This window comes from Anoplopoma fimbria, chromosome 6 (genome assembly GCF_027596085.1).
Source record: "Anoplopoma fimbria isolate UVic2021 breed Golden Eagle Sablefish chromosome 6, Afim_UVic_2022, whole genome shotgun sequence".
In the NCBI taxonomy this organism is placed as follows: Eukaryota; Metazoa; Chordata; class Actinopteri; order Perciformes; family Anoplopomatidae; genus Anoplopoma; species Anoplopoma fimbria.
Genome location: NC_072454.1, coordinates 12,950,347 through 12,974,024, shown reverse-complemented (window position 1 = coordinate 12,974,024; position 23,678 = coordinate 12,950,347). Strand labels below are relative to the sequence as shown.

The 23,678-nt window shown below is 38.9% G+C and overlaps 2 protein-coding genes across 3 annotated transcripts; both read left to right on the top strand.

The window, feature by feature from the left end:
- Positions 1-2,497: 2,497 nt before the first annotated feature.
- Positions 2,498-16,766, top strand: LOC129092069 (exportin-5). Its single transcript, XM_054599851.1, has 33 exons — positions 2,498-2,718; positions 3,156-3,277; positions 3,362-3,434; positions 3,563-3,700; positions 4,061-4,243; positions 4,382-4,408; positions 4,487-4,672; positions 5,165-5,241; positions 5,336-5,380; positions 5,492-5,582; positions 5,716-5,799; positions 5,907-6,032; positions 6,132-6,222; positions 6,317-6,445; positions 6,821-6,936; positions 7,034-7,189; positions 7,538-7,579; positions 7,674-7,763; positions 7,923-8,122; positions 8,217-8,319; positions 9,065-9,246; positions 9,769-9,869; positions 9,967-10,063; positions 10,166-10,302; positions 10,446-10,543; positions 10,662-10,708; positions 11,123-11,232; positions 12,067-12,126; positions 12,276-12,367; positions 12,463-12,570; positions 13,551-13,688; positions 14,348-14,512; positions 14,788-16,766. Exons 1-33 carry the CDS (start codon positions 2,617-2,619, stop codon positions 14,932-14,934), a joined length of 3,663 nt encoding a protein of 1,220 aa, XP_054455826.1. The 5' UTR covers positions 2,498-2,616; the 3' UTR covers positions 14,935-16,766.
- Positions 16,767-20,730: 3,964 nt separating this feature from the next.
- LOC129092678 (cystatin-like) lies at positions 20,731-21,746 on the top strand. Of its 2 annotated transcripts, none has more exons than XM_054600696.1 (3): positions 20,731-21,308; positions 21,416-21,487; positions 21,615-21,746. In XM_054600696.1, the coding sequence occupies exons 1-3, from the start codon at positions 21,099-21,101 to the stop codon at positions 21,702-21,704; spliced, it is 372 nt and encodes a 123-aa protein (XP_054456671.1). In that variant the 5' UTR covers positions 20,731-21,098; the 3' UTR covers positions 21,705-21,746. The 2 variants fall into 2 exon arrangements, with proteins under 2 accessions (XP_054456671.1, XP_054456670.1); XM_054600695.1 differs by having other exon boundaries at positions 20,733-21,308; positions 21,380-21,487; positions 21,615-21,745.
- The last annotated feature ends 1,932 nt before the right edge of the window (positions 21,747-23,678 follow it).

The following is a 23,678-nucleotide window of genomic DNA, read 5'->3' as shown; positions in this document are numbered from 1 at the left end:
TCCTCTATGCTGCTGTAATCCTGTAAATTTCCCCGCTGCGGGACTAATAAAGGATTATCTTATTTTATCTTATTTTATCTTATCTTGTCAATCAGTTTGTTGCCAAATACTTCAGAAGTGCCTTCTGTTTCTGTTTTAATTAGTGCCTTTTAGATAATAATTGTAAATACTAATGTATTTGGTATCAGTTTTAATAGATGAAAAAGATAGATAAATAAAATCTTTGCCATGGGTCCAAATTTAAAGTATCACACATTATCAGTGGGTTATTTTGAAGGAGACAGAAACAGGTAGAGCAGGCACAGGTTTACTCATGTGCTTTGTATTTTTGTTTTACACGGTGTGCAAATTAACTTATTTCTAAAAAAAAAGATATTTTTTTTCTGGTGACATTAATTATAAAACCGTTTACATACGTTTACATTTGGTGGTTTATTACAGTAGTTTATTCATGGATCCCCTATGGACCCTGCAGTCGATTGTCCTTGCATGTTAAAAATATTGGTAGGATGAGGGTTTAAGTATGACTGATACACTATTATATATTATAGCATTATTATTAGATTAGATTAGATTTTTCTTCATTCATTAATGTCAAAGTTGTAGTCAGTTGAGGTGGAGCTCATATTTAACTATTATGTTGGACCGCTGCTTATGATTATTTTCATTAATAATCTGCTGATTATTTTCTGCATTAATTGATTTATTGTTGAAAGCAGCAATTTTCACCCATTTGAGAAGCTTAACTATTTGCCAATTAATGTATCATGTAACAGCTTTACAGGATTCAGGGTACAGTTTAATTCATGTATTGTCAAATAATAAGCTGACGTCTCTCTGATATTTGATATTGACATCCTTTACTTTTAAATGGAGTATGCATTCACACCTTAAGTATAAATCCATCTGAAATGTTAAATGATAGATTTAATCAAATACATGCCCATATGTACACTGAAAGGATTATTGATTGTTATTATTGTTTCCCTTGTCTATACTGACTATGAAGACATTCCTCTCTAAAGTTATTTCGATGTAAGAAACGTTCATTAATTACTTAATATATTCTGTGTATAAATAGCTTCTAAAGTAATATGGGGCTTCGGCAGTCTGAATTGGACAAATCAAGTGTGTATCTTAACCTCTCTTTGGGATGAAATGATCTATTTGTGCTTCAAAGGAAAGTCTCTCCTTGCTAAGCCAAAGCAGAGTGACAGTAATGATACAACTGTTTTAAGAAAGACTTAAAAAAAGTTGAACCTATCCTTTGATTCCCCATATATTTATTTTAATCATGATAAATATGATGGCTGAATTACAAAGCAGGCAACTGCATCACAGGTTTCCAGAGTGCCAGTGGCCCTGAGAGCTCCAACCTTTACTGGGAGTCTAGTTTTTGCTAATCTAATTTAGTATTTGTTTGGGAATATAAGTTTTTCACAAAAGGCATTTTGACATTGCATAGTAGAAAAAGCACAGGTGTAAATAATACAATGAATTATGACTGTGCATTCAGGCTCACTGTCACTTTACTTGGACACTTGATTGGAACAGAGCCAAAGTAACACCTGGGCTTTTACTTAGTTACAAGTCACTTTGTCCTAGCTGGCTTCTCTTGGATGTTTGGGGGCTGTATCATAAGTGAATATCTTGGTGATTTCATACATTTGACAGTGTTCTTTCAAATTTGACCGTCCACTTCTTTAAGGCTGGAATAACTACAATTCAGAAAAACAGCTGCTTGCTTGTGAGATGAGAGGACAATCTACTAATTCTAATAACTTGATGACCTGAAAGGTGAGGGTGTGGTTACTGGGGACTCTACTCCACTGAAAAAGGCATTTAGATCAATAATAACATTTATTTTCCATAAAGATTATGATGAATTAAAATTTAATTATGAGTTGAGTTTTGATCATTTATGATTTCACAAGTTATTGAATAAGATAAGATAAGATAAGATAATCCTTTATTAGTCCCGCAGCAGGGACATTTACAGGATTACAGCAGCATAGAGGATAGTGCAAACAAGAGACATAGTAAAAAAACAAGATCAAAATAAGTATTATCAATAAGCAAATGAGCAATAAAAAAACCGTAAAAAACAGTAAAGAACAGTAAAGAATCCACAGTAACTGAAATATTATATATACAGACAGAAACTATTATAACTATTGTATTGCACAGTGTATTAGTGTCGTGTGGTCTACTGGGTGACAAAGAACTTCATAAATTGAAATGATATAATAAAGCACCTGTGACAAAAATAAGTATTATAAATAAGCATAAGAATCATTTATGAACAATTATTTCAAAAGGCCTTGATAATGAATAATGAAATAAAGCGTTCACATTGGGGCACCATATGTGATCAGATTTGTTTTCAACCCAGAAGTGATTGCTCTTTCATTATATAGACGATCTTTAAAACCAAAAAAATAAATAAATCGACTACAACTCCCACAATTCCCAATCGACGGCGCGAGGAAACGTCCAAACGCGCATGCAGCACATTCTTGTCCACGCTGGTAACGTTACCTCCTCGAGCGTACGCAGCTCACTCTCGTGCAGGTGTTTTGCATAGAAGAGCTCGTGTCTCCTGCCTTAACAGAAGTCATGGCTGACCAGGTGTCCGCCATGTGTGACCAGCTTGTCACAGCTGTGAATGTGATGATGGAGGCAGAATCAGGACACATTTACCGACTGGAGGCCCTGAAGGTAGCATCGTTACTGACTGCTGCTAACTGCTAGCTAGCGGAGCTTGTCATTTACTACAGCTGTTTTAAACGTAGACTCGTGTGGTACGGCGTGGTGGTGTTGTACGGAGGGGTAGTGTCATAAGTAAGGCCATAGTTCATTAGTTCACACGGGTCGGGGACGTTTGTTTACGTCAATTTGCAATGCTGATCTCCAGATGCTTTGCGAGCTAGCCGGTAACTTGTGATCACCACGATCATCACCTCACCACAACCACTGTGACTCACGTGCATGCGTTCATTCATAGAAATGGTAACATCTGGGTTACTACTGACAGTTCTTAATATAGCAAGACAGTAATAACATGCTGGGTGTTATTATTAAACCTGATCATATTGAGTTTGACTTACTATGTGCCGGTGATATAACATGCTTTATTTTATTTTTTTGCACAACAGTTTTGTGAGGAGTTTAAAGAGACGAGCTCCTTCTGTGTCCCATGTGGCTTACGACTAGCCGACAAAGCACAGCCCGCTGTGGTGAGACACTTTGGTTTGCAAATCCTGGAGCACGTCATCAAGTGAGTATGACATGCATCTCAAATATAACCAGTGATTACATGATAAAAGATGCATATTTGAAAGGAAGCTGAACCTTCTTGCAGGTTTCGATGGAACAACATGCAACAACAAGAGAAAGTCCAGTTGAAGGAGTGTGCCATGCAGCTGTTATCAACTGTGAGTGGGACACTAAAAGTCTGTTAACAACACAACCATCTGTCTTGTGGTTCAAATCAATCTTAAATTCTGTCTCACTGTCACAGTCGTAAACCCTTATCTGACACGTGTTTTTGGGGGGTTTTCAGGGTACTCATCCTATCCTGGAGGAGGAGAGCCACATCAAAGATGTCCTGTCACGAATCACTGTGGAAATGATAAAGAGGGAATGGCCTCAGCATTGGCCAGATATGCTTAAAGAGATGGAGGCTCTCACTAGCCATGGGGTGAGTGACTTGTGTAGTGTCTTTGGTTTGTTACTGCACATCAGTCGTATCCTTTGCCAGCTTGCATGCAATTTGAATAAAATGATGTAATAATTCATATGCAAATAAGTACCAGTTGATAAGTCATGTTCATGTTCATGTGGCATCATCATGTCAACTTGGCTGCTGGTAGATATAAGCAATTGTGGGATAAGTGCAGCAACTATCAACCTAAACAACATCTTGTCCTCTTAATTCTTTTTTTTTTATCAGTGGAAACTTTATTTTTGGCCCAAAGATGCAGCCCTTTAATCCTGTTGTTAAGTCAAATTTAAGTAAATATATTAAAAGAAAAAAATGCACTACACGTGACTTTCCTAGGAGGCGCAGACAGAGCTGGTGATGTTGATCCTGTTGAGGCTGGCGGAGGATGTGATCTCCTTCCAGACGTTGCCCACCCAGCGACGCAGAGACATCCAGCAGACACTCACCCAAAACATGGAAAGCATCTTCAGCTTCATGATGGCCATTCTGCATGTTAATGTCGAGGACTACCGTAAACTGGTGAGTGGGGTCTTAACTTAACTTTTGAAGAAATAAGTAGCATTATGATTTACTTCTCAGTGTTATTCGCATCGTATTGATATACTACTATTTATGATGCTTAATGAAAAAAAACATTTTGATTTATTTTCTATCCAGAATGGGTCACCCGGACATGAACTGCAGGTGAGTAAACATCACTGCTCTTAAATGAACCTCTTATGGACTTGATTACCGGTACTAACCTTCATTTTCCACACACAGGCCAGAGCTCACTGTCGAGTCGCGGTGGCTACGCTGAATACACTCGCAGGCTACATAGACTGGGTGTCTCTGGTGCACATCACTAGCGGAAACTGTCATCTACTGGAGATGTTGTGTTTGCTGCTGAGTGAACCCGAGCTGCAGCTGGAGGCAGCAGAGTGTCTGCTCATCGCTATCAGCAGGAAGGTGAGTTGCAGGGAAAAAACACGCTGTTGAAACCTCATGGTTGAACCATAATGCTAGAACCATAATGCTAGATGTAAGGAGTATATTCTTTAAGTCTCATTTATTGTCTTAGTTTGTCAGATGGCTACTGCTGTATGGTATCTTTTGAAATACCAGATTACCAGATTTGAATAGAATTTGTCAGAAAGTTGGGCCATGGAAAGAAGTGCTGCAGATTGAGAGCAATAGCGCCACCATGTGGCTATTTATAACACCCCTCGTTTGGACTGTAACTCCTGAACTGAGAGATGTGTAAGAGAGTATTTCTTTTTACAGAATTCCTGGACAATCGGACCAATTTTGCATTTTTTTTTTCCCCACTACAATGAGCTTTATCTTATCGAACCTTGGATCAGCTGACTCGTGCTACAGAATGCTTAGTTACTGCCTAGAACGTTTAAATGTAACTAACAATAATGAGACGTGTTATAAATTGTGTCATTCTATCCACAGGGCAAGCTGGAGGAGAGGAAGCCATTCATGCTGCTCTTTGATGATGTGGCCATCGACTACATCCTTTCTGCAGCCCAGTGAGTACAACTGCTGCTCTCCATCATTTTTCTTTACAGGCTTCAACATACTATTGTCCCAGTTATTGAATGGTTTGTGTCTGTCTGGTTACAGGTCAGCAGATGGACTGGCAATATGTAAGAAATCCGCTGAATCACAGTAAGTAACGTGACACACCTTCCTCACTATAAAGCAGTCATAAAAATACATTATAGCACGTTTATTCAGTGGATATATCTATGACTTATGGTCCTGTGTATATCACTTTAGAGCGGTGGAGGTGGTGGAGCGGCGTTACGTCTTCCTGAAGAGGCTGTGTCAGGTCCTGTGTGCTCTGGGAGGCCAACTCTGCGCATTAGTGGTATTTACGCAGTCATTTCTTTGGTCACATTGTCTTTTATCAATACTTTTATCAATTGTCAATACACACATTATTTAAAAATCACAAAAAAGCATGTCTTAACTGTTTCGTCTCTTTCATGTTGTCTCCACAGGGTTCAGATGTAGAGGTCGAGGTACCCGCTAATCTTAGCAAGTACACAGAAGCGTTTTTAGCTTTCACTACACATTCCAGTCAGGTGAGAAGACAATCATTTTAACTGCATTTAAATCAGTAGAATATGTATCGTTCAGCTGTGTTTGATCTCTCCTCCTTGTGATTTTCTCCCTCTTTTTTTCCCCTCAGTTTTTAAAGTCGTCTACTCTGGCCACTTGGGGAGCTTTGTTCAGACATGAGACTCTGTCAAAGGACCCGGTTGTTGTCGAGATGGCCATCAAATACCTCAGAGCGTCTATGACCAACCTAGTCAAGGTTAGACCCTGATGTCACTACTTCCGTTCCCAGTGTACATGGAAGCCAAACAGGTGTAAAGTTTTTTTAAAACATTTTTTTTTTTTACTTTCTCTCCAGACTGGATTTCCATCTAAAAACAACAACCCAAGTTGCGAGTACTCCCGTGTGGACTTTGACAGCGATGAAGACTTCAATTCGTTCTTAAATTGTAAGTATTATGGGTTTAGCTTTACTTTAATTAAGATCAGTTCTGTTTATTTTATCCCGTGATGTTTTTCACAGTGCATTTTCACACTTAACAGCTTTTCGAGCGCAGCAGGGAGAGGTCGTGAGGTTTGCATGTCGCATTGTCCCCCTGGAGGCTTTCCAGATAGCAGCAGACTGGTTACAGTATCAGATTGCCAGCCCTATTGATACGGGGGCTACAACATGTAAGTGATTGTCCTCATTTTTGATGCTTGTAGGGGAGTATTTTTCTGTGCATGTGTTGTGGTGGGTTTGGTTAATTAAACATGTAAAATATGCAGCATTATAGATCTAAATTTGGACAACAACAAAGGTCACATTGGTTAAATTTACTAGAGCAATCCCCATTTACCACTCAGGTAAAACAGACTCATTTTGATAGTGATGTAGGACTGTGTATGCATAGGCAAAATATGTTTTTGAACTTTTTTTGACCAATATTATTAAAGGGCCTTTGTTATACTAAGCACACAAAAAAAACTAGTTTCATATACATGTTGATGTTCTTGAATTCTTACATGCAGCAAATTGACTTATCTTCTCTCTCTGCCCTTCACTAGCTAAGACTGCTGAGGGCCTGTGCTCCCTCTTATCTCCATCAGTGGTCCAGTGGGATGCAATGACCGTCTTCATGGAGTGTGTGGTCGCACAGATCCTCAAAAATATGGAGGAGGAGGTAACAGAAACAATTTTATGTAGTATAACGAAACAGTGTGAGGAAAATGATGTTGATTGTAATGATGTTGATCGTTCTTCTGCCTCTTACTGTGTAGAAGTTGCCCATTGATCAGAGCATGGAGCTGCTGCAGGCCGTGCTGAACTACAACACCAAAGACCCGCTCATCTTGTCCTGTTTGCTCACCAACATCTCGTCCCTCTTCCCATTTGTTAAACAAAGGCCGCCCTGCCTGCCACCGATTCTATACAAGGTAAGCCGAGTCGTCACTGGTCACTGCATATTATTTATGTGTATTATATACAATACATGTATTATTATTATTGTTTAGGAATATTGATGGTGTGTAAATATCAAGTGTTTTCTTGTGGTTGTTCAATGGGATGATTTCTGTAGTTGTGGACTTGTGAAGGATATTTAAGTATAGAATTATTGTGAAGTCTTACAAGAACAGTGTCTTAATTTGACAAATACAGCTTAACTGTTTTGCAAATATCAATTTCGGTCACATCATTTTGCATTTATTACGTTTCTGCATTTGCATGACAAGTATTTATCATGAACACTGACCCCACAGTATTTTATTCTTTTTTCCCTACAGCTGTTTAATGCCATAACATTTGAGGTTGGACAGGACAGTAAGGTGAGTGGAATTCAGAGAACCAAATATTGGCACTTTTCCTCATTCTTCTTGTCCATGACCCAAAAAAAAAATATTCTCCAACTGACCTCTTCAGGCACCTCGGACCCGAGCTGTAATGAACGTGAGAAGGCACGCCTGTTCTTCCATCATCAAAATATGCCGGGACTACCCACAGTACATCCTGGTAAATGTCAATTCATCCTATTTATAGTGAAATTACATGGATTATACTCCCCTTCATTAGGTGGATTTTATGCATAAAATGTCTACCTTAAGTACAGCATGCTGATGGATAAGACTCGATGTTTGTGACATTGACATCATTTTATTTTCTCCTCTCCAGCCTTGTTTTGACTTGTTCTACAATCACGTTAAGAAGTTGTTCTCAACCGACGCCACGCTCTCTCACATGGAGAAATGTTCGCTGATGGAAGCTCTGGTGCTCATCAGCAACCAGTTCAAAGACTTTGCAAAGCAGAAGGCTTTTCTAGATGAACTGATGGCTTCAGTGGTTGCAGAATGGACCTCGGCTGAGATGAGGCAGTGCGTTTGATTTCTCTCTATTTTGGTCATTTTGTACATTATAGTTTCAGTTTCATGGCAGATAATTGACTTTTATCCCTTTTTTGTGTTTCAGGGTGCTGTGTGACCCTGCCATGTTCCTGTCCTTTGTCGGTGCTGATCAGGTGGTGAATGAGCAAAGTCGAGACGCAGACACTGCGGGCCTTAATAGGGGCCGGGTAAGTGTGTAGATGTAGACTGAGTTGGTATGTGAGCTCTCAGGACTGAAGTATTTCTGTCACTGGGCTTTTGGTTGTAGATAGTTGAGATCAATGTAGACCTGCTTACGTCACACTTATGTTTAAGACACTGCAGCTTATTTTTAAGTTTTAAGTTAACCACTGCGCACCTCAGACTATTTCTATTTAAATAATCCGCAACACAAGCATGTTAGCAGCTTTTTCGGGGGCATGAGAGTAGAGTGTGTTGTCCTCTTACTGAAAGATCGGCAATTGGATCCCTGGTTCCCCCAGTCTGCGTGTCAAATTGTCCTTTGTAAAGAATATTTTAAAGAATTGGGACGTCCTTCATGATGATGGGTCTTGATAAATTTTCGGAATTTACCGGATTCTTCCAGCTGTGTCATTATTTGCCTTAATCTACTTAATCATTATTTACACATTACGGATTGCTTATTTATGAAAAATCTCAATGTGTACATATTTTGTAAAAGCATTAATAGTCAACACCACGATATCGTTGCAGTTTCCATATTGAGGTATTTGGTAAAAACTATCGTGATATTTGATTTCCTCATACCCCCCAAGCCTAGGTAGCATTCTAACATTTGCTAAGTAGCACTACACAGGGAATGAGAATTGGAATTTCATTAGTTTTCGCTAGCATAGCTACAATTTGCTTTTAGTTACCTATAGTAAGAACCATTATTCAACAGTTTATCTCTTCTTTTTGACCTTCCCCTAGCTGGGTTTTTTCTTGTATGCCATGATTGGAGTGGTCAAGCGGGCACGCTGGCCTGCAGACCTGGAGGAAGCCAAGGCCGGTGGCTTTGTGATGGGCTACACCGCTGCTGGAGCTCCCATCTACAGAAACCCCTGCACTGCCATGTTTCTGCTCTTGCTGCCAAACCTGCTGGCTCTAATCAGGTACGCCTGTCGGAGGGCACAGAACCTTGTGTTCAGCCATGTGGAGAACTGTGTTGGGCTAACCAACACCTGAGCATCTACAGTACCAGTCAAAAGTTTGGACACACCTTCTCATTCAATGGTTTTTCTTTATTTTTTTTATTTTTTTCTACATTGTAGATTAATATTGAAGACATCCAAACTATGAAGGAACACATATGGAATTATGTGGTAAACAAACAAATGCTCAACAAACCAGAATATGTTTTATAGTTTAGATTCTTCAAAGTAGTTGAATGAGAAGGTGTGTCCAAACTTTTGACTGGTACTGTATTATCCCCCAAATGAAAATATGATCAGCAGATTTGAGGCCAGTTGCTCAGGATATGGGGTGATGTGTGCAAAAACATGTTAATCTTGATTTCTAGGACGCACTTGTTTATGGGTCATTTTGTTAAAAGGGTCATCAGTCAGTCTGACAGTGTCTCAAAATACGTTGTGCTATTATACTGATCTGTTTCTTTTCTTTGCTTCTCGCTGCAGGACTAACAACAGTCTGTTCCTGCCAGAGAACATGGCTCGTCTGAGTGAGACTTACTCCAGGGCCCATGAGGTGATGGATGCGGATAAAAATGTGGTTCTTGGTAAGAGGAGCTTTCTCCACAAATGCTTTCTGACCATGAGTGAACCATCAACTGAAAAAGACTGTGGTTAAACCCTCTTAATATGGGCTTTCTCCAGGTCTCTCTAAGCATCTTCTGGATATTTATGACTCTCCTGTGTATAGAACCAACCTGGAGCGGATGCAGGGATTTTTCTGCACATTGTATGACAACTGGTGAGACTTATTTCCCCCAAACTTTTCTTCTGTACTGTTCATAGCTCACATGACGTTGCAGATTAAATTCTACTTTCTCTTCTGCTCTCTTTACCTCTGTAGCTTCCATGTCCTGGGAAATGCAGGTGTGTCCTTGCAGCAGGAATTCTACACCATCGAGAGGTTGAGCGAAGAAATAGCTGGGTCTGCTTTTGTCTCCCTCGACTGTGTGCCTGATCACAGACTTCGCCCCATGATTCATATCCTTATTTGCGTTCACTTCATTTGATTTACCAGTTTTTTAAATATCTATTCTTTGACTCATTTTAAACGTGTACTTCTCTACATGAACAACACTGAGCTATTGCTTCATGTTAACATGATATTTCCTTAATAAGTTTACGGGTGTTCGTGAGGCAGTTGGTGCTATCATGTCCTCAGGAGTACTACAACAGTCTACTCTGCCCCCTGCTAGGACCTCTGTTCGCCTACATGCAGCAGGTCAGATCTCCACACTTACATTCTGTAACATTTATCCTTAATCTCATCACTAGATACGTTGTATTCACTCACTGTTGTTTTTGTTCCCAATTCTCTTTGCTTCTGTTTCATACTACAGAGACTCAACGTCAAGTGGCAGGTCATCAACCAGAGGAGCTCTGTCAAGTAAGTTGTGGGATAATGTTTGTATCTGTAAGTGTTTTTGTGTGTATATATAAGGAGACGGAAATTATGTATTTTACAAGAAAAAAACGTAGCTCCCTTAGGTCCTCGGATTAAATCTGATTGAGTCACAATGGAGGCTGTTGTTGAACATATTAATTGAACACTCAAGTTGAACATGAATGCCCAAAATAAAAATCACAATTCACACTGAAATGCCAGTATTTTGTTGAGCTGGAGAACAACATACCATTTATTGTAAAATATCTATGAAACAGTCCCTTTGAGTCTTTATGCAGCTAAGAGCTTTTCTCAATTCACTCAAACGTCTCTATCGCATATACTGTATATTTAATAATTGGTGACCCTCAAACTGGTTCTGTGGACCGACTTGTAACCTGTTTGTTGTGTTATTAGCGGTGAGGATGATGAGGAGGAGGTGGTGTGTCAGGAGAGCCAGGTGACGCAGGAGATGTTGGAGGAGCAGCTGGTACGCCTGGTCAGCAGGGAGATCCTGGATCTTCTCTGTAAGTTTCTGCATCTCTAGTAACTTCTCCCATTTACAAACGGGCATAGCAAACAGTTGTTGTGTTACAAAGACACTAAAGTGAATTGTAATGTGACAACATATAAAGGCTTGGAAATACATCAGATGAATGCACACTTGATTAAATGACAACTATTACCTGAAAATGTTTCTATTAACAGATTATTTTGAAAATTAACTAAAGTTGAAGAATTAAAAGTGAAAGATGTGCCAGCCACTTTGCAATTGTTGTCACAAGTATTGATAAAAAATTTAATCTTTTTTTGTAAAAGTGAGTTATTTTTATCACAATGGTTTTACAGTTGTTTTATGACAGAAATATAATGTCCCTGTCTAAACCCGCTGTAGAGTGAAGCATTGAGTGAAGCTCAGTGCTTATTCCTTCATACTGCTAATGCACTTTACTCATGTGGGAAGCTTGGGTTCGTGCCAGCTACACAAGCTAAGAATGGTTTCAGAGCGCATCAGGAAAGTGCAAATACCAGCGATAAATCCTGGATACAGCGAAGACTCTATATAGACATGGTAGACGACTGTGTTCCCTCCAGTAGGATTTGTCTTGGGTGACTTACAACCCACTTGCTTTGGTTTTAAATCGTTAACCTCCACTGTGCCCTCCCAAACTAAAATAGCCAGGACATTGGGCTTTAGGGGGATTTTTTGATGTTGGTATTAAGATGTACTAAAATATATGGGATTTTCAACAACAAATGGCAGACAACTGCCTGATCAGCTTTTACTCCAAGACTGACTGTTAAATGGGGAGTTGAGTTATTGTGGGGCCATAATACTTCTCTTCCTTCTTGTCTTCTAGCTGTGAGCTGTATTACAAAAAAAGTGCCTGAACCAACAGCAAATAAGGAGGAAATGGATGGTAAGTGTCACATTTCAAATATTTGAATCCACAGGTGGGTTCAAATACCCACAATCTTAATGACGAAGCAATACAAGACATGAAGACTGTTGTGTTTTTTGATTCTGACAAATTGTCTCATTGGCTTTGCTTGAAATATTCTCTTGTAGAGGAAGACATGATGGATTCAGTGCAGGCGGCGTCTCCTGCCCAGCCCACAGAGGAGCTGACTGAGCTGGGAAAATGCCTGTTGAAACACGAGGTGAGCCTAAGACGCACAACATCCAGAGGACAGAATGGTCACTGATTAAATGCCGTATATAAACTTAATGCCTCCATTTTTTTTTCTTGGTCCAGAGCATCTATATGAACCTGTTGACCCTCTCCTTCACCTCTCTATCATGGAAGGACACCACTTACTGTCACCGCACTGCTTCAATGGTCTGCTGGACACTTCTGCGGCAGGTAGACACTGAATGCAACAAATGTCCAATACAATCCCATGTATGTATTGTTTTTTTATCCTTTCGTGTAACACTTTCCCTACCCTGTCCATGGCTCTCAGCACCAGGCTCATTCTTTCCTACTGAAGATGTAAATCTCTCAAAGCTGTGGACAAATATATTGGGTCTGTCATTAAATATTCTAAATCAGGATATATATTCGAATAGTAAAAAACACTTTAAAAGAAATATTAGATTATGATAAAAAGCAGCACTACTCTGCCTTGCTCCGACTAAATGCACCGCATGACGGGAGTCAAACTACGTCCTTTTCATTAACTGAAAATAAAATGTCACATTAAGTCAAGCTGAACGAGGAATAATCAACAACAGCTGTACTGGTGGCAGAGAACTTAGCCACAGCAAGCAAGCGCTACGTTATAACATGTAAACAAACCACTCAGTGTCTTGGAGTCATGGACATAACAGGCAAAAAAAATAAATATATATATATATATATATATATATATATATATTAGAATAGAACAAACCAATGTGTTTATTAAGAACAAATATTCAAATATCATTTTTAGCCAATTCTGATAGCCCTTAACTATATACTTTCATTTTGAATAAAAATTATTTCCTCAGACAGCAGGGCACTGTAGGATTACGCAAATGTTTCTCAGACCAGAGTTAATAGTGCATTTGATTTTAAATAGTTTCTTGGCAACAATGGAAGTCTACAGCACGGAGGAATAAGCTGATTTTAGGCTTTGGATACACAGGAAGTACCTGTCATGTATTTTAATATAAACTTTTAACACTTCTCTGACCACTAATGTATTTGTATTCTCATTTAATGCACTCTTTATGCCTTTGTCAAGCTCTTTTAGTTAATTGAATGTTTCACCGCCTGTGACTTGAAAGGAGGCTGTGAAAAGTATCTTACCACATATATCTCAATTTTTTTTGTCACACATTCACTCTGTCTCTCTTCAGGTCATAGTGGGTAATCTTCTTCCTGAGGCGGTCACATGGTTCTATACCAGTGTCCTCAGAGGCCTTCAGGTTCATGGGCAGCATGAGGTCTGCAACACCACCCTCTCTCAGCTGGCAATGCTCATCTATGAAAACCTGGTGAGGCTAAAGGCAGTCCTCTCTGCCATATCTGCTCTTTATTTCTGCCTTTGATAGATCAGTTAAAGAAGTCACCCAGGACTGCGACTTACCATTATTTTCATTATCATTTAACCTGACTATTATTTTCTTGATTCTTTTGTCTATAAGATGTCAGTACTTTTTATTTAACTTGCATTCCAAAACCCAAAGATGTTCAGGTTTTTTTATTTATTCATTATATTAGATTTTAAAATCTCTTTTCCGATGGAGTCCTGGTTAAGATGGAAGCAAAAAACTTTTCACACATAAAAGCAAAAATAACAGATTTAAAAACAAAACAGCAAAAAGTTAAAAAACGGAATGAGAAATTTCAGATAAAAGAAACAAACTTAAAATGAACTTCAAATTGCATCAAGAGTTGAAAAGAAAGAAAAATAAATCTGAAAATCCTCATAATTGGGAAGCTGGAATCTTTAAATATTTGGGATTTTTGCATGAAAAAAAACAAGGAATTAATTATCAGTAAGTAGTTTCTGATTAATTTTCTGACGATCAACTAATTGTTTCAACTTAAATTCTTATAGTACTAGAGGTATAATGTATAATCATCCGTGGGACTTTTAAGTTAAATCCTTTATTTTTTTAAAACTCCTTTCCTGTCTGCCTATCTGTCTTAGCGGCCTCGCTACACTGAACTGAGACTGGTGATGACCCAGATCCCAAACATCAGTGTGGACTCCCTGGACCAGTATGATCACAAGCTCATTGACCCCAATGCCCAGAAGCTTGGAGAGAAGAAGAGGAAAGACCAGTTCAAGAGGCTCATTGCAGGAACAGTTGGGGTAATGCCACATTTAGCCACTAGAGAGCAGTGCTCCTCTATTGTATCCCACTGCAGACAGCTCATCAGAGATGTCACAGACTGGCCTAACAGAGCAAGGCATTACTCAGCAGTGTGACTCTGGCTGTGCTGTAAATCTTCTGTGCTCTGCAGCAAAAAAAAAAGAGAAAAAAACAGTGCAGCAGCTCAATGAAGCTGTACAATCTAATGAAATTCTCTCTGGTAGATCTCAGATAGCTGTGTTTAACCTCTCCTCTCTCTGTCCCCTGCCAACAGAAAGCTCTGTGCCAGCAGTTCAGGAAGGAGGTTCACATCCGGAATCTTCCATCGCTCTTCAAAAAGCCGAAGCCGGACAAAGACGTGCAGAGCGGTGAAGCACTGGGCCTGGAAGCTCTCTTCTCCCCGGAGAATAATACCCTCTAGGAGCACATAGTGGTTCTAATGGACTTCATACTGACAGAAGACCGTTATGTGTACAAACCGGGGATTCCCTCTCCGAACTCCAGCAGGAGCAGCGCGGCTACACCTAACATAACTGTCGACGTCTTCTGTTTTTCAAAACGTCATCTTTTATTTCAACCGTCGTGCCACAGCACCAGTCACACTCATAAGTTATATCTTTCCACTGGTCATTTGGTCATGCTTGTTTCAGTCACCGTAGATCCCTCATTGTTAAATCCTGTTGCACACTACTTCTCCATTCCCTTGGTCCTATCGATGAGAGGTCAATGAGCTATGGAAATTTGTAGTACATATTTCAGATTAAAGAATGGCCCTCTCTGTGTCAGATTGTGTTAAGGGACGATCTTGAAATATCAGACTAGCCATCAATAATTGCTCTGCAGCAGAATCTTTATTGAGCGACAAAACTTTTATGAAAAGGACCAAACTGTGTTCTGTTGTTTCACGTTGGGGCTTTTTCATTTTAAGGGGCAATATTTGCCCATTGCCCGGCATCTTGCATACAATATGTCAGATATATATGGGAAGAGGAAATCAATTAAGCGTCAAGGTTTAATATACAGTATAGAAACTGGCATCTAATGACATCCAAAAAAAGCAAAGAAAAGAGAATTGCTGCAGGAGTTGCGTGTGAGAAAACGAGTGTGTGTATTGTGTGGCTAATGGAGCGGTGGAGACCCTTTGTACTTGTAAAATCTTAATTTCAGAGGTTAGTGCTGCAGATATGATATGTGACCACGCTGCTGCTCTCAAGGCTGTTATATTCCGGGTCAAAAAGAAGAAAAATCTTCTTACTAATTATTTTTTTTGTTGCCGTAATTTCTTTTGACTGGACAAGCTTGAATGCAGTCCCTGATTTTGAAGTACGTGCTAAATGTAACTCAGGTGCGATGTTCCCTAAGATGGGGCGAAGAGGCTTTATGGAAACATACCCAGGAAAAAATATTAAGCTGAATTGTGATTTCAAGAATGGTTATTGTAGATATAAAGGTAAACAACAGTTCTGTAGTTAGCAGACATTACACAGTAGTTGGTTTAGGCAATTGTGGGTTGCATTTAGCCAGTTCCTCATATCAGCACAATGTACACAGCCCAAGTAGTGCTTTGAATTGCTTATTTAAAGAAAGAACATATCATGCTACATTTATTTCAGCCACATATTGTGCCAAAACACTCAACGATGAACTTTGAAAAACTTTACCAGGCAGTTAAATCTGAGACGCAAAACCTAATAAGATATAACTTTAATGAAGATTATTCAAGGGTGGACTCAACAACTAATGTGTAGCTTAATCCAAGTCTTTATGTTTTCTGGCTTTTTATATTCTTTTTTTAAAGTGTTTTATGGGTTTGAACTGGTTTTGTCAGCCATAAGAAAAAGATGATCAAGCACTACATTCCTTCATTATCCAAGGGATTGTTTTAAGCATAATTGGGTGGATGTATTTTGCTCTAATGGAGCTTTCATGTAGAGTGTGATTCATATTGTGTTGTGTAGATTCAGACAAGAAATATATGGTTATTTTGGCCTAGAGTGAGACCCCTTTAAAAGGCAATAAGACTGGTCTGCATTTCAGATATTACTGAAACAGGTTCACATCATCCTTGCCCAGGAATAGGAACATTTATAAAGCTTGACCTTCCCATGACTTGATTTCACTGTCTTTGTGGTGATCGTTTGTTCACATGTGGCCATTTAAATAAAAAGCTTGTTCAACACTAAAATATTATGTACAAATGAGAAAATATGCTTTTTAAAACTGTAGTGTGGTTTATATTTTGTTTTTGAATAAAAAAAATGAGATTTCAATTCATCTCAAACTATCATCTTTTTTTCTTTTTTCGAATAAATAGAAAAGTCAACTTTTATTAGTTATTTCTTAATTGCTAAAGATTTACATTTTTGGTTCTTTTTTTTTATTATATGTTTTGTTTTGCTTATGCACAATTTTCTACATTTTGCAAAATTACCAACATGGTGACAAATTTGTAAAATAGAATAATATAAAATAGAACAATGTAGATGTAATTATATTAAATCGATTTTACCTTCAGAAAAGAACAAGTCTCTGTTAACTTTCTGTGTATTAAGTCAGTGAATCTTTCACTAACATTGTTAGTTTCATATATTTATTCACAATACCTAGATCTACTTTTCACAGATTTAGTGCTGAATTATTTAATTCTATATTTTGACAGAGTTGAAAACTGTACACATATTTCAGACATAAGCTCATTACTTTCAGAGTTAGTTAAATAATGCTTTATTTGTGCAATGAACACATTTCCACCGTTTTCCATGTCTTAAATTTCTCACCATGATGCACCATTTTTTTTTCTTACAAAAATTAAAAAAACATTTCAATACATTTGGAAAGTTTGAGGTTTTTTTGCGTTTCTGGATCAAATTCAGTCTATTCTGTAATTAATTTCTACCTGCAATAGGTGAAGAAAATAATGATGTGGTAACATAAGTGTGCCAAACTTTTCTAATCACTAGTGTACGTTTTAGGGGATGATTCGTGAAGGAATATTGAATTATTAAACTAGGGAGAGACTCCTTGGGAAGCATGTTTGTAAAAGCAGTTCTTACTCCGGGTCGACAGGGGGCAGTAACGCGCCGTTTGCAGTTGGCCCACTGCCGTAAAACAGCTTCATAGTAACGCAATGAAGAACGGTGTTGATTATGGCTGCCACCGTGTGTCGGTGGTTTGTTGTGTGCTGTTGTTATTATATAAACATATTTGGAATGAATACATTAATCCAGGTATGCTCATTGATGGTCAGCAGGCTGTCGGTCGGTACAGCAAAGTACAGCAACGCATCGAGCCTTTGTACGAACATGTGTCCAAGTATTTCCATCTGATGTTACTCTATATTTCTACTTCACCACATTTCAGGGAGAAATAATGTAACGTTACTTTTTTTTTTTTTTTTTTTTTTTTTTTTTTTTTTTTTTTACAATATTTACAATTTACTTCACAACATAGATTATATGAATTAAGTCATATATATCAGCGAAAATAAAATGTATTATTGCAGATTAAACTTCCATAGTGGTTTATAAAGTAGTTCAAATGAGATACAACGTGAAAATGCTGCATACAAGTTGCATCAATAATACTGATCTCATTATATAACCCTGACAGGGCTTTAATACTTTTGATACCTTGAATACATTTGTTGATGATACTGAAATAAAATTGTGAATGCAAGACTTGTACCTGTTTTTGTATAGGTGTGGATAGTGTTACTTCCACTTATTTAAATGATCAGTATACTTTTTGATACCATTGCTCTTATTTAATGAACTGTTGTTGCTTTTTACTGTTTGACTAACCTGACATTCTCATCAATTAAGTTGGCTCAAAGTTATTTAAAAAAACATTTGTCCACAAATATAACATAGCTATTAGAATGAATTCAGTGAGGCTACATTGGCATGACCATAATATCACACAGTATAGCCAAAGCACGTTGTACTGAACGAGGCATTACAAATGTTCTGTATCTACTTGTTTGTTTGTTTATCCTGAATCATGGTTATAAGCACAATTACAGTACCAGTCAAAAGTTTGGACACACCTTCTCATTCAACTACTTTGAAGAATCTAAAATATAAAACATATTCTGGTTTGTTGAGCATTTGTTTGTTTACCACATAATTCCTTATGTGTTCCTTCATAGTTTGGATGTCTTCAATATTAATCTACAATGTAGAAAAAAAATAAAAATAAAGAAAAACCATTGAATGAGAAGGTGTGTCAAACTTTTGACTGGTACTGTATATCACTGGAGACTGAGCCTGATATACAGTGTAGCATCAATACAGTATGTTGGCCTGTCACTGACATATGTAGTATCTTTGGAAATTGTACTTCTCACAATGTTTTTTTTTACAAGTTTTTAAAAGCTTTAACAAAGTTCAGCTGTATACTGTATGCAGGGTATAAGTGGTGATGATTCCTCCTGTCCATACTGAAGATATCCTCTTTTAGAGCACAAAACAAACAAAACCCTTCACCCACCTTCCGTATGCTGTCTCCCACCCACGCTGCACAGTGTCTCATCATTCTGGATAACCAATGCTTTCAAGTACAACAAAGGAATATCTTTTGTATTTTGTCCATTTCTTACTATGAAAAAAGATCCAAAGAACAAACTGTAATTGCTAACTTTCCAGTAATCCCCATTTCCCCTCATGTCCTCTAGGGCACATTGCCCAACCAGCCCATCGTTGCTGCCTGGCTGCAAGATCTTCTCATCAGCGTGACTCTGAAAACTTGATCTCAACACATTCCTCTGCATTTGTTTGCATCAAATGCACGACCCAAAGTATATGAAGTGGATGGATGAAAACAGACCCTTTTTCTTGACCTTAAATACAGCAATTGTCAATACATAATCCAAATAATCTGACATACATTTGCTCACCTCCTATCACTCTCAAATTTAAACACCGGACAGGAAGTAAATCTCAGCTAGTATATTCCGATTCTTACCCTAAATGAATAATAATTTATTTTAGAGGCAATGGTATTTATACATTTATTGTTAACCTTGTTCTAGAGTGAAGGTACAGAAACTGACTGCTGAAGGAAAGCAAGATTCTCAGTTGCAATAAAGAAAGAGAAATTCACGGCATATAAAATGTATTCACTTTCCTTGGATTTTGTTGGATTTTGTGGATTTTGTTTGTTTTCAACATCATTAAATGTGTGGAAATACTTTTTTTGTACAAGAAAAAGTATTTAAGGGCATATTAATAAATAGTTTAAAACAAAGTAAAAAATAAGAAACAAAAATAACTGATTGCAGAATTGACTCTTTAATGTCAGAGTCCCCTTTGGCAGCAGTTGCAGCCTTGATTGCATATCGATGGATCAATGGTTTCACCACGTCTTTGCAAAACTGCTCAAGCTTTATCAAGTTGCATTGGGGAGTCAATAGGGATTGTCGTTTTGACTTTTATTTGGCTTTATGTTTGGGATAGTTTTCTTAATGGAAAATAAAATTTGCTTGAGTTTTACAAAATAAAGCATGTCCTCTTCCACAATCTCTATTTTTCTGCATTTATTTGACCCTCTACCTTCACTAGCCATAGGGCCTGCTGCAGAGGAGCAGCCTAACAGCATGGTGCTGCAACCACCAGGCTTCATCGTGGGGATGATGTGCTTCTGTTAATTTGCAGTGTTTATCTTACAACAAATATTTAATTAAGTATGTTGAGCTAGTAGCCCCTTTCTGCCACACAGCTGCCTTTGTCACTAGGACTGCAAATGTTTTGAGGATGGCCTCCTTAAGGTAGATTTACAGCAGTGCTGTTTCATATTCCTATTTCAAGGGATATTCATTGCACTAGGAATTTCATTCCCCGGACTGATTATTCTCAGTAGCCTTTTTATGTAATTGATTAGAATATTCCCTTGACTTCACTTGTCTTTTGCCTGGAAATGTTGGCCCAATAACCAGCGGTTGGCCTGTAATCAAAATAACACACAGGTGACCTCCATTCAGCTTAATTATGTGTATTCTAAAAACAATTCGCTACATGATTGCTGTTTGGCCAAGAGTTCAAAGAGACTGAATTTGTTTATATTTTCATAATTATATTTTGACATTACATTTTTGTGTTTGTCAGTATGGAATATATTTATTTATTTATTATAATTGTGTTTTTTTTTTGTATTTTATTTTAGGCTTCAGTTGGATTGACAAAAATCATGAAGGCAAGGTTGCATGTGTCAATCATGCTGTCCTAATGAACAAACGGTGTGCTTGCTGATTTTGTTAACCATGTATGATTATAGTTTATGCTCCTGTAGACCGAAACGTTGCTGTATTTCTCTTTAAAAACAATTGTATTGTTCCTCCTACTTACAACTTTATGTAATTTTTTTTTTTTAACAATCATTAAACATAACTTAGTTTGTTTTCCACCCGAAGCACAAGCTTTTACGCAACACACAGTTTCTGGTCGGAGTGGACATTTAATGAACAGATAGGAAACAGGTGTGTGTTTCCAGCCTGAGCGTTTTAACCCAGCTTCAAACGCGACCTCCGCCGTTCCCCACCGATCATCTTGACCCTTATTGGATACAAAAGAACAACTTGTGTGGTTCGAGATGTTCGTCTGGTTTTGTGTTTTCGTTTATACGTCGGCAGGTTGCTTGGAAACTACCGGACAAGTGATGACCGGTCAGCCGCACAAGGTCCCGGTGAACAGCACCGAGGTTTTAGTGGCAGCCCTGTTTGCTGTGGTTGAATTCAACGCAGCCAATGCAGAAGAACAGTTTGCTTACAAAATTGTGAACATAACATCGGCCAAAATTCAGGTAAAAGGTCATGGTCAATGTACATTTTATTACATAAACATTATTGGTATAATGAGTCCTGTTTCCTGTAGGTGGTTGCTGGAATAAACTACATCCTGGAACTACAGCTGGGACGTACAGTCTGCAAGAGAAACAACACTGCTGTCAATGAACCATGTGTTTTCCACCCTGAACCCAAGGTAAATTCAGGATTGTACTTGGTGCATAACACACACAAAAAGGCACCCATAAACCCCATGCGAGTACAAATGTGCAATTTGTTAGTGTGGAAGTTATAAGGATGCACTAATTTGCTATTTATTTCAGGAACTTCAGTGCTGCTTCATCGTAACAGAAATCCCCTGGGAAGATTCTCGTGTACTTACTCAAAATAAGTGTCACCCACCTAATCATTGACTTCTATTCTTTCTGCTGGCGTTTCCAAGTAAACAGTTATCACTGAACCATGTTTTAGTGCGTGTTTCCTTAATGGAGCTTTTTTTTTTTTAATATACTGTCCACACCCTCTATGTATGCTCATAAACAAGTGGCTTCATTGGCTCCAAGATATGCCACTTGTTCTAACACCGAGTTGAATAAGTTCAGTGACCTGCACTCGCGCTACATTGTATAGGGAAGAAAAATGGCATAATTATTCCAGTGAGTGACTGGGGCAGCTTTACTGTGCCTCATCTCTCAGTGTGTGTCCTGGCAGCTGTACGGCTCTGGTTGCGTGTCAAGCTTGGTCAGACACATGGCTGCTAAACGGAGACAAGGCTACACCTCTTCACACTACAACCATGGTCTCCAGAAGGGCTGCGCATAGAGGATTACAGGCATTTTCAGATTACTGCTCAGCAAGACTGAACTGTCTGCTGCTCTGACCCCCTTTTTTTTCTTTTCTTTTTTTTTTTTTTTTTTTTTTTTAACAGGGGGGAATATATTGCTCACTGATAATGTACAGAAAAACACACAATGCAGGGGAGAAATTCTGTTTTTTAAAAAAGCGGGAGGGGATCTGTGAGGTAGTGTAGTTTGTTTGGGGCAGTAGTGGCATATATAGATAATTGATCTACCACAAATTCTGTAGTTTTTCCTTCTCAACCCAAATTTTGCATCACTTAGCAAGAGGAAACTGGGGTTAGTGTCTGATAAGTATGGTTTTGATTGTTAAAATAGCAGACTTTGCAAAGTGGTGTGGGCAAAAGGGGCCTGCGTCTGTTTGGCTTTGATTACATTAAACAGCCGCATGGATAAGTGGTACACACACACACACACACACACACACACACACACCCTCTCTCTCACCCAGCCCATAATGTCTCTAATCAGGGATGTCTTAATCAAACTGAGCAAAACATAAAGAATTGGCTGGCACTGTGGATTAGGTAGCAGGGGTTAGGAATGTGGGGGAAGGGGGTTACTCCTTAACGCTGGATGACTAACGTCGAAGCTCCGGTGCCAGAAGTATGCCCTGTCCATCTGCCATTCCACTCACCCACCCACCCACTGACACACTAACAGGTGCGTGCACGCAGATACACGTGTATTTTCTGCGCACACACTCGCATACTCCACCCCGCACTCTGGCCCTACCCCTGTCCTCACTTAGCCTGGGCAGCAGATGGTGAGGGGCAAGGCTTGTAGCCCCCCTCCCAACTCCAAGCCACCAGCCCATCACTCCCTATTTTTTTCCCCCACGAACACCACCCCACCCCTCTTTGTGTTGTTGAAGAGCCTGAGTGTTGAAAGGCGAGCCCCAGCCTGTCCCCCCCCCCCCGCCCCAAATCCTTGGCTGGCTGCCATTGGCGGGACTCAGTCAGGTGTCCTAATGCTTCAGTTAGGGGAGGAAACGCTGGTTAATCTGCCCATCGCGTGCCACCGGCCATGGCCTGGCCTCTTTGTGTCTGGCACCCCTCTGATCACTCCCTCCACCCCTTCATCTGTCTTTCCCCCTACTCCTCCAACCCAGTTTCTCTACCCCAAGACGATGTCATCCTTTCTTAAAGATCATCCCCTCTTCCTCTTGGGATGGGGTTTTAATGGCATTCTTTAGACAAATCCAGTAGTTTTGACAGTTCTGAATACCTCGTTGATGGATTGAACTATTATATTGCCCTATCAGTCATTAACCCCTTCTCTATTTTTTGCTGACTCATCACAAGCCTTCAAAATATCAACAAATGCAACTTATAGGAAAATAGTTGTTATTGAATATTTCAACATTCTCCTTTATAACTTCTGTTCCGCTTCACAGCAACAGTACCCAGTCAGGCTTTTCAGTGTTTTTTGGTGCGTACCATGTGATGTGATGTGTATCTCCAACATGATCACTGCCCTCTTTGTTAATCCCAAATTATAGCAAAACACTGATGTATTGTATTTCATCAA

Coding starts and splice junctions, on each gene's coding strand:
- LOC129092069 (XM_054599851.1), top strand. CDS start 2,617: ATGGCTGACCAGGTGTCCGCCATGTGTGACCAGCTTGTCACAGCTGTG. Junction 2,719..3,155: donor ACCGACTGGAGGCCCTGAAG/GTAGCATCGTTA, acceptor TTTGCACAACAG/TTTTGTGAGGAGTTTAAAGA. Junction 6,446..6,820: donor TGATACGGGGGCTACAACAT/GTAAGTGATTGT, acceptor GCCCTTCACTAG/CTAAGACTGCTGAGGGCCTG.
- LOC129092678 (XM_054600695.1), top strand. CDS start 21,099: ATGTTCGTCTGGTTTTGTGTTTTCGTTTATACGTCGGCAGGTTGCTTG. Junction 21,309..21,379: donor TAACATCGGCCAAAATTCAG/GTAAAAGGTCAT, acceptor TGTTTCCTGTAG/GTGGTTGCTGGAATAAACTA. Junction 21,488..21,614: donor TTTTCCACCCTGAACCCAAG/GTAAATTCAGGA, acceptor TATTTATTTCAG/GAACTTCAGTGCTGCTTCAT.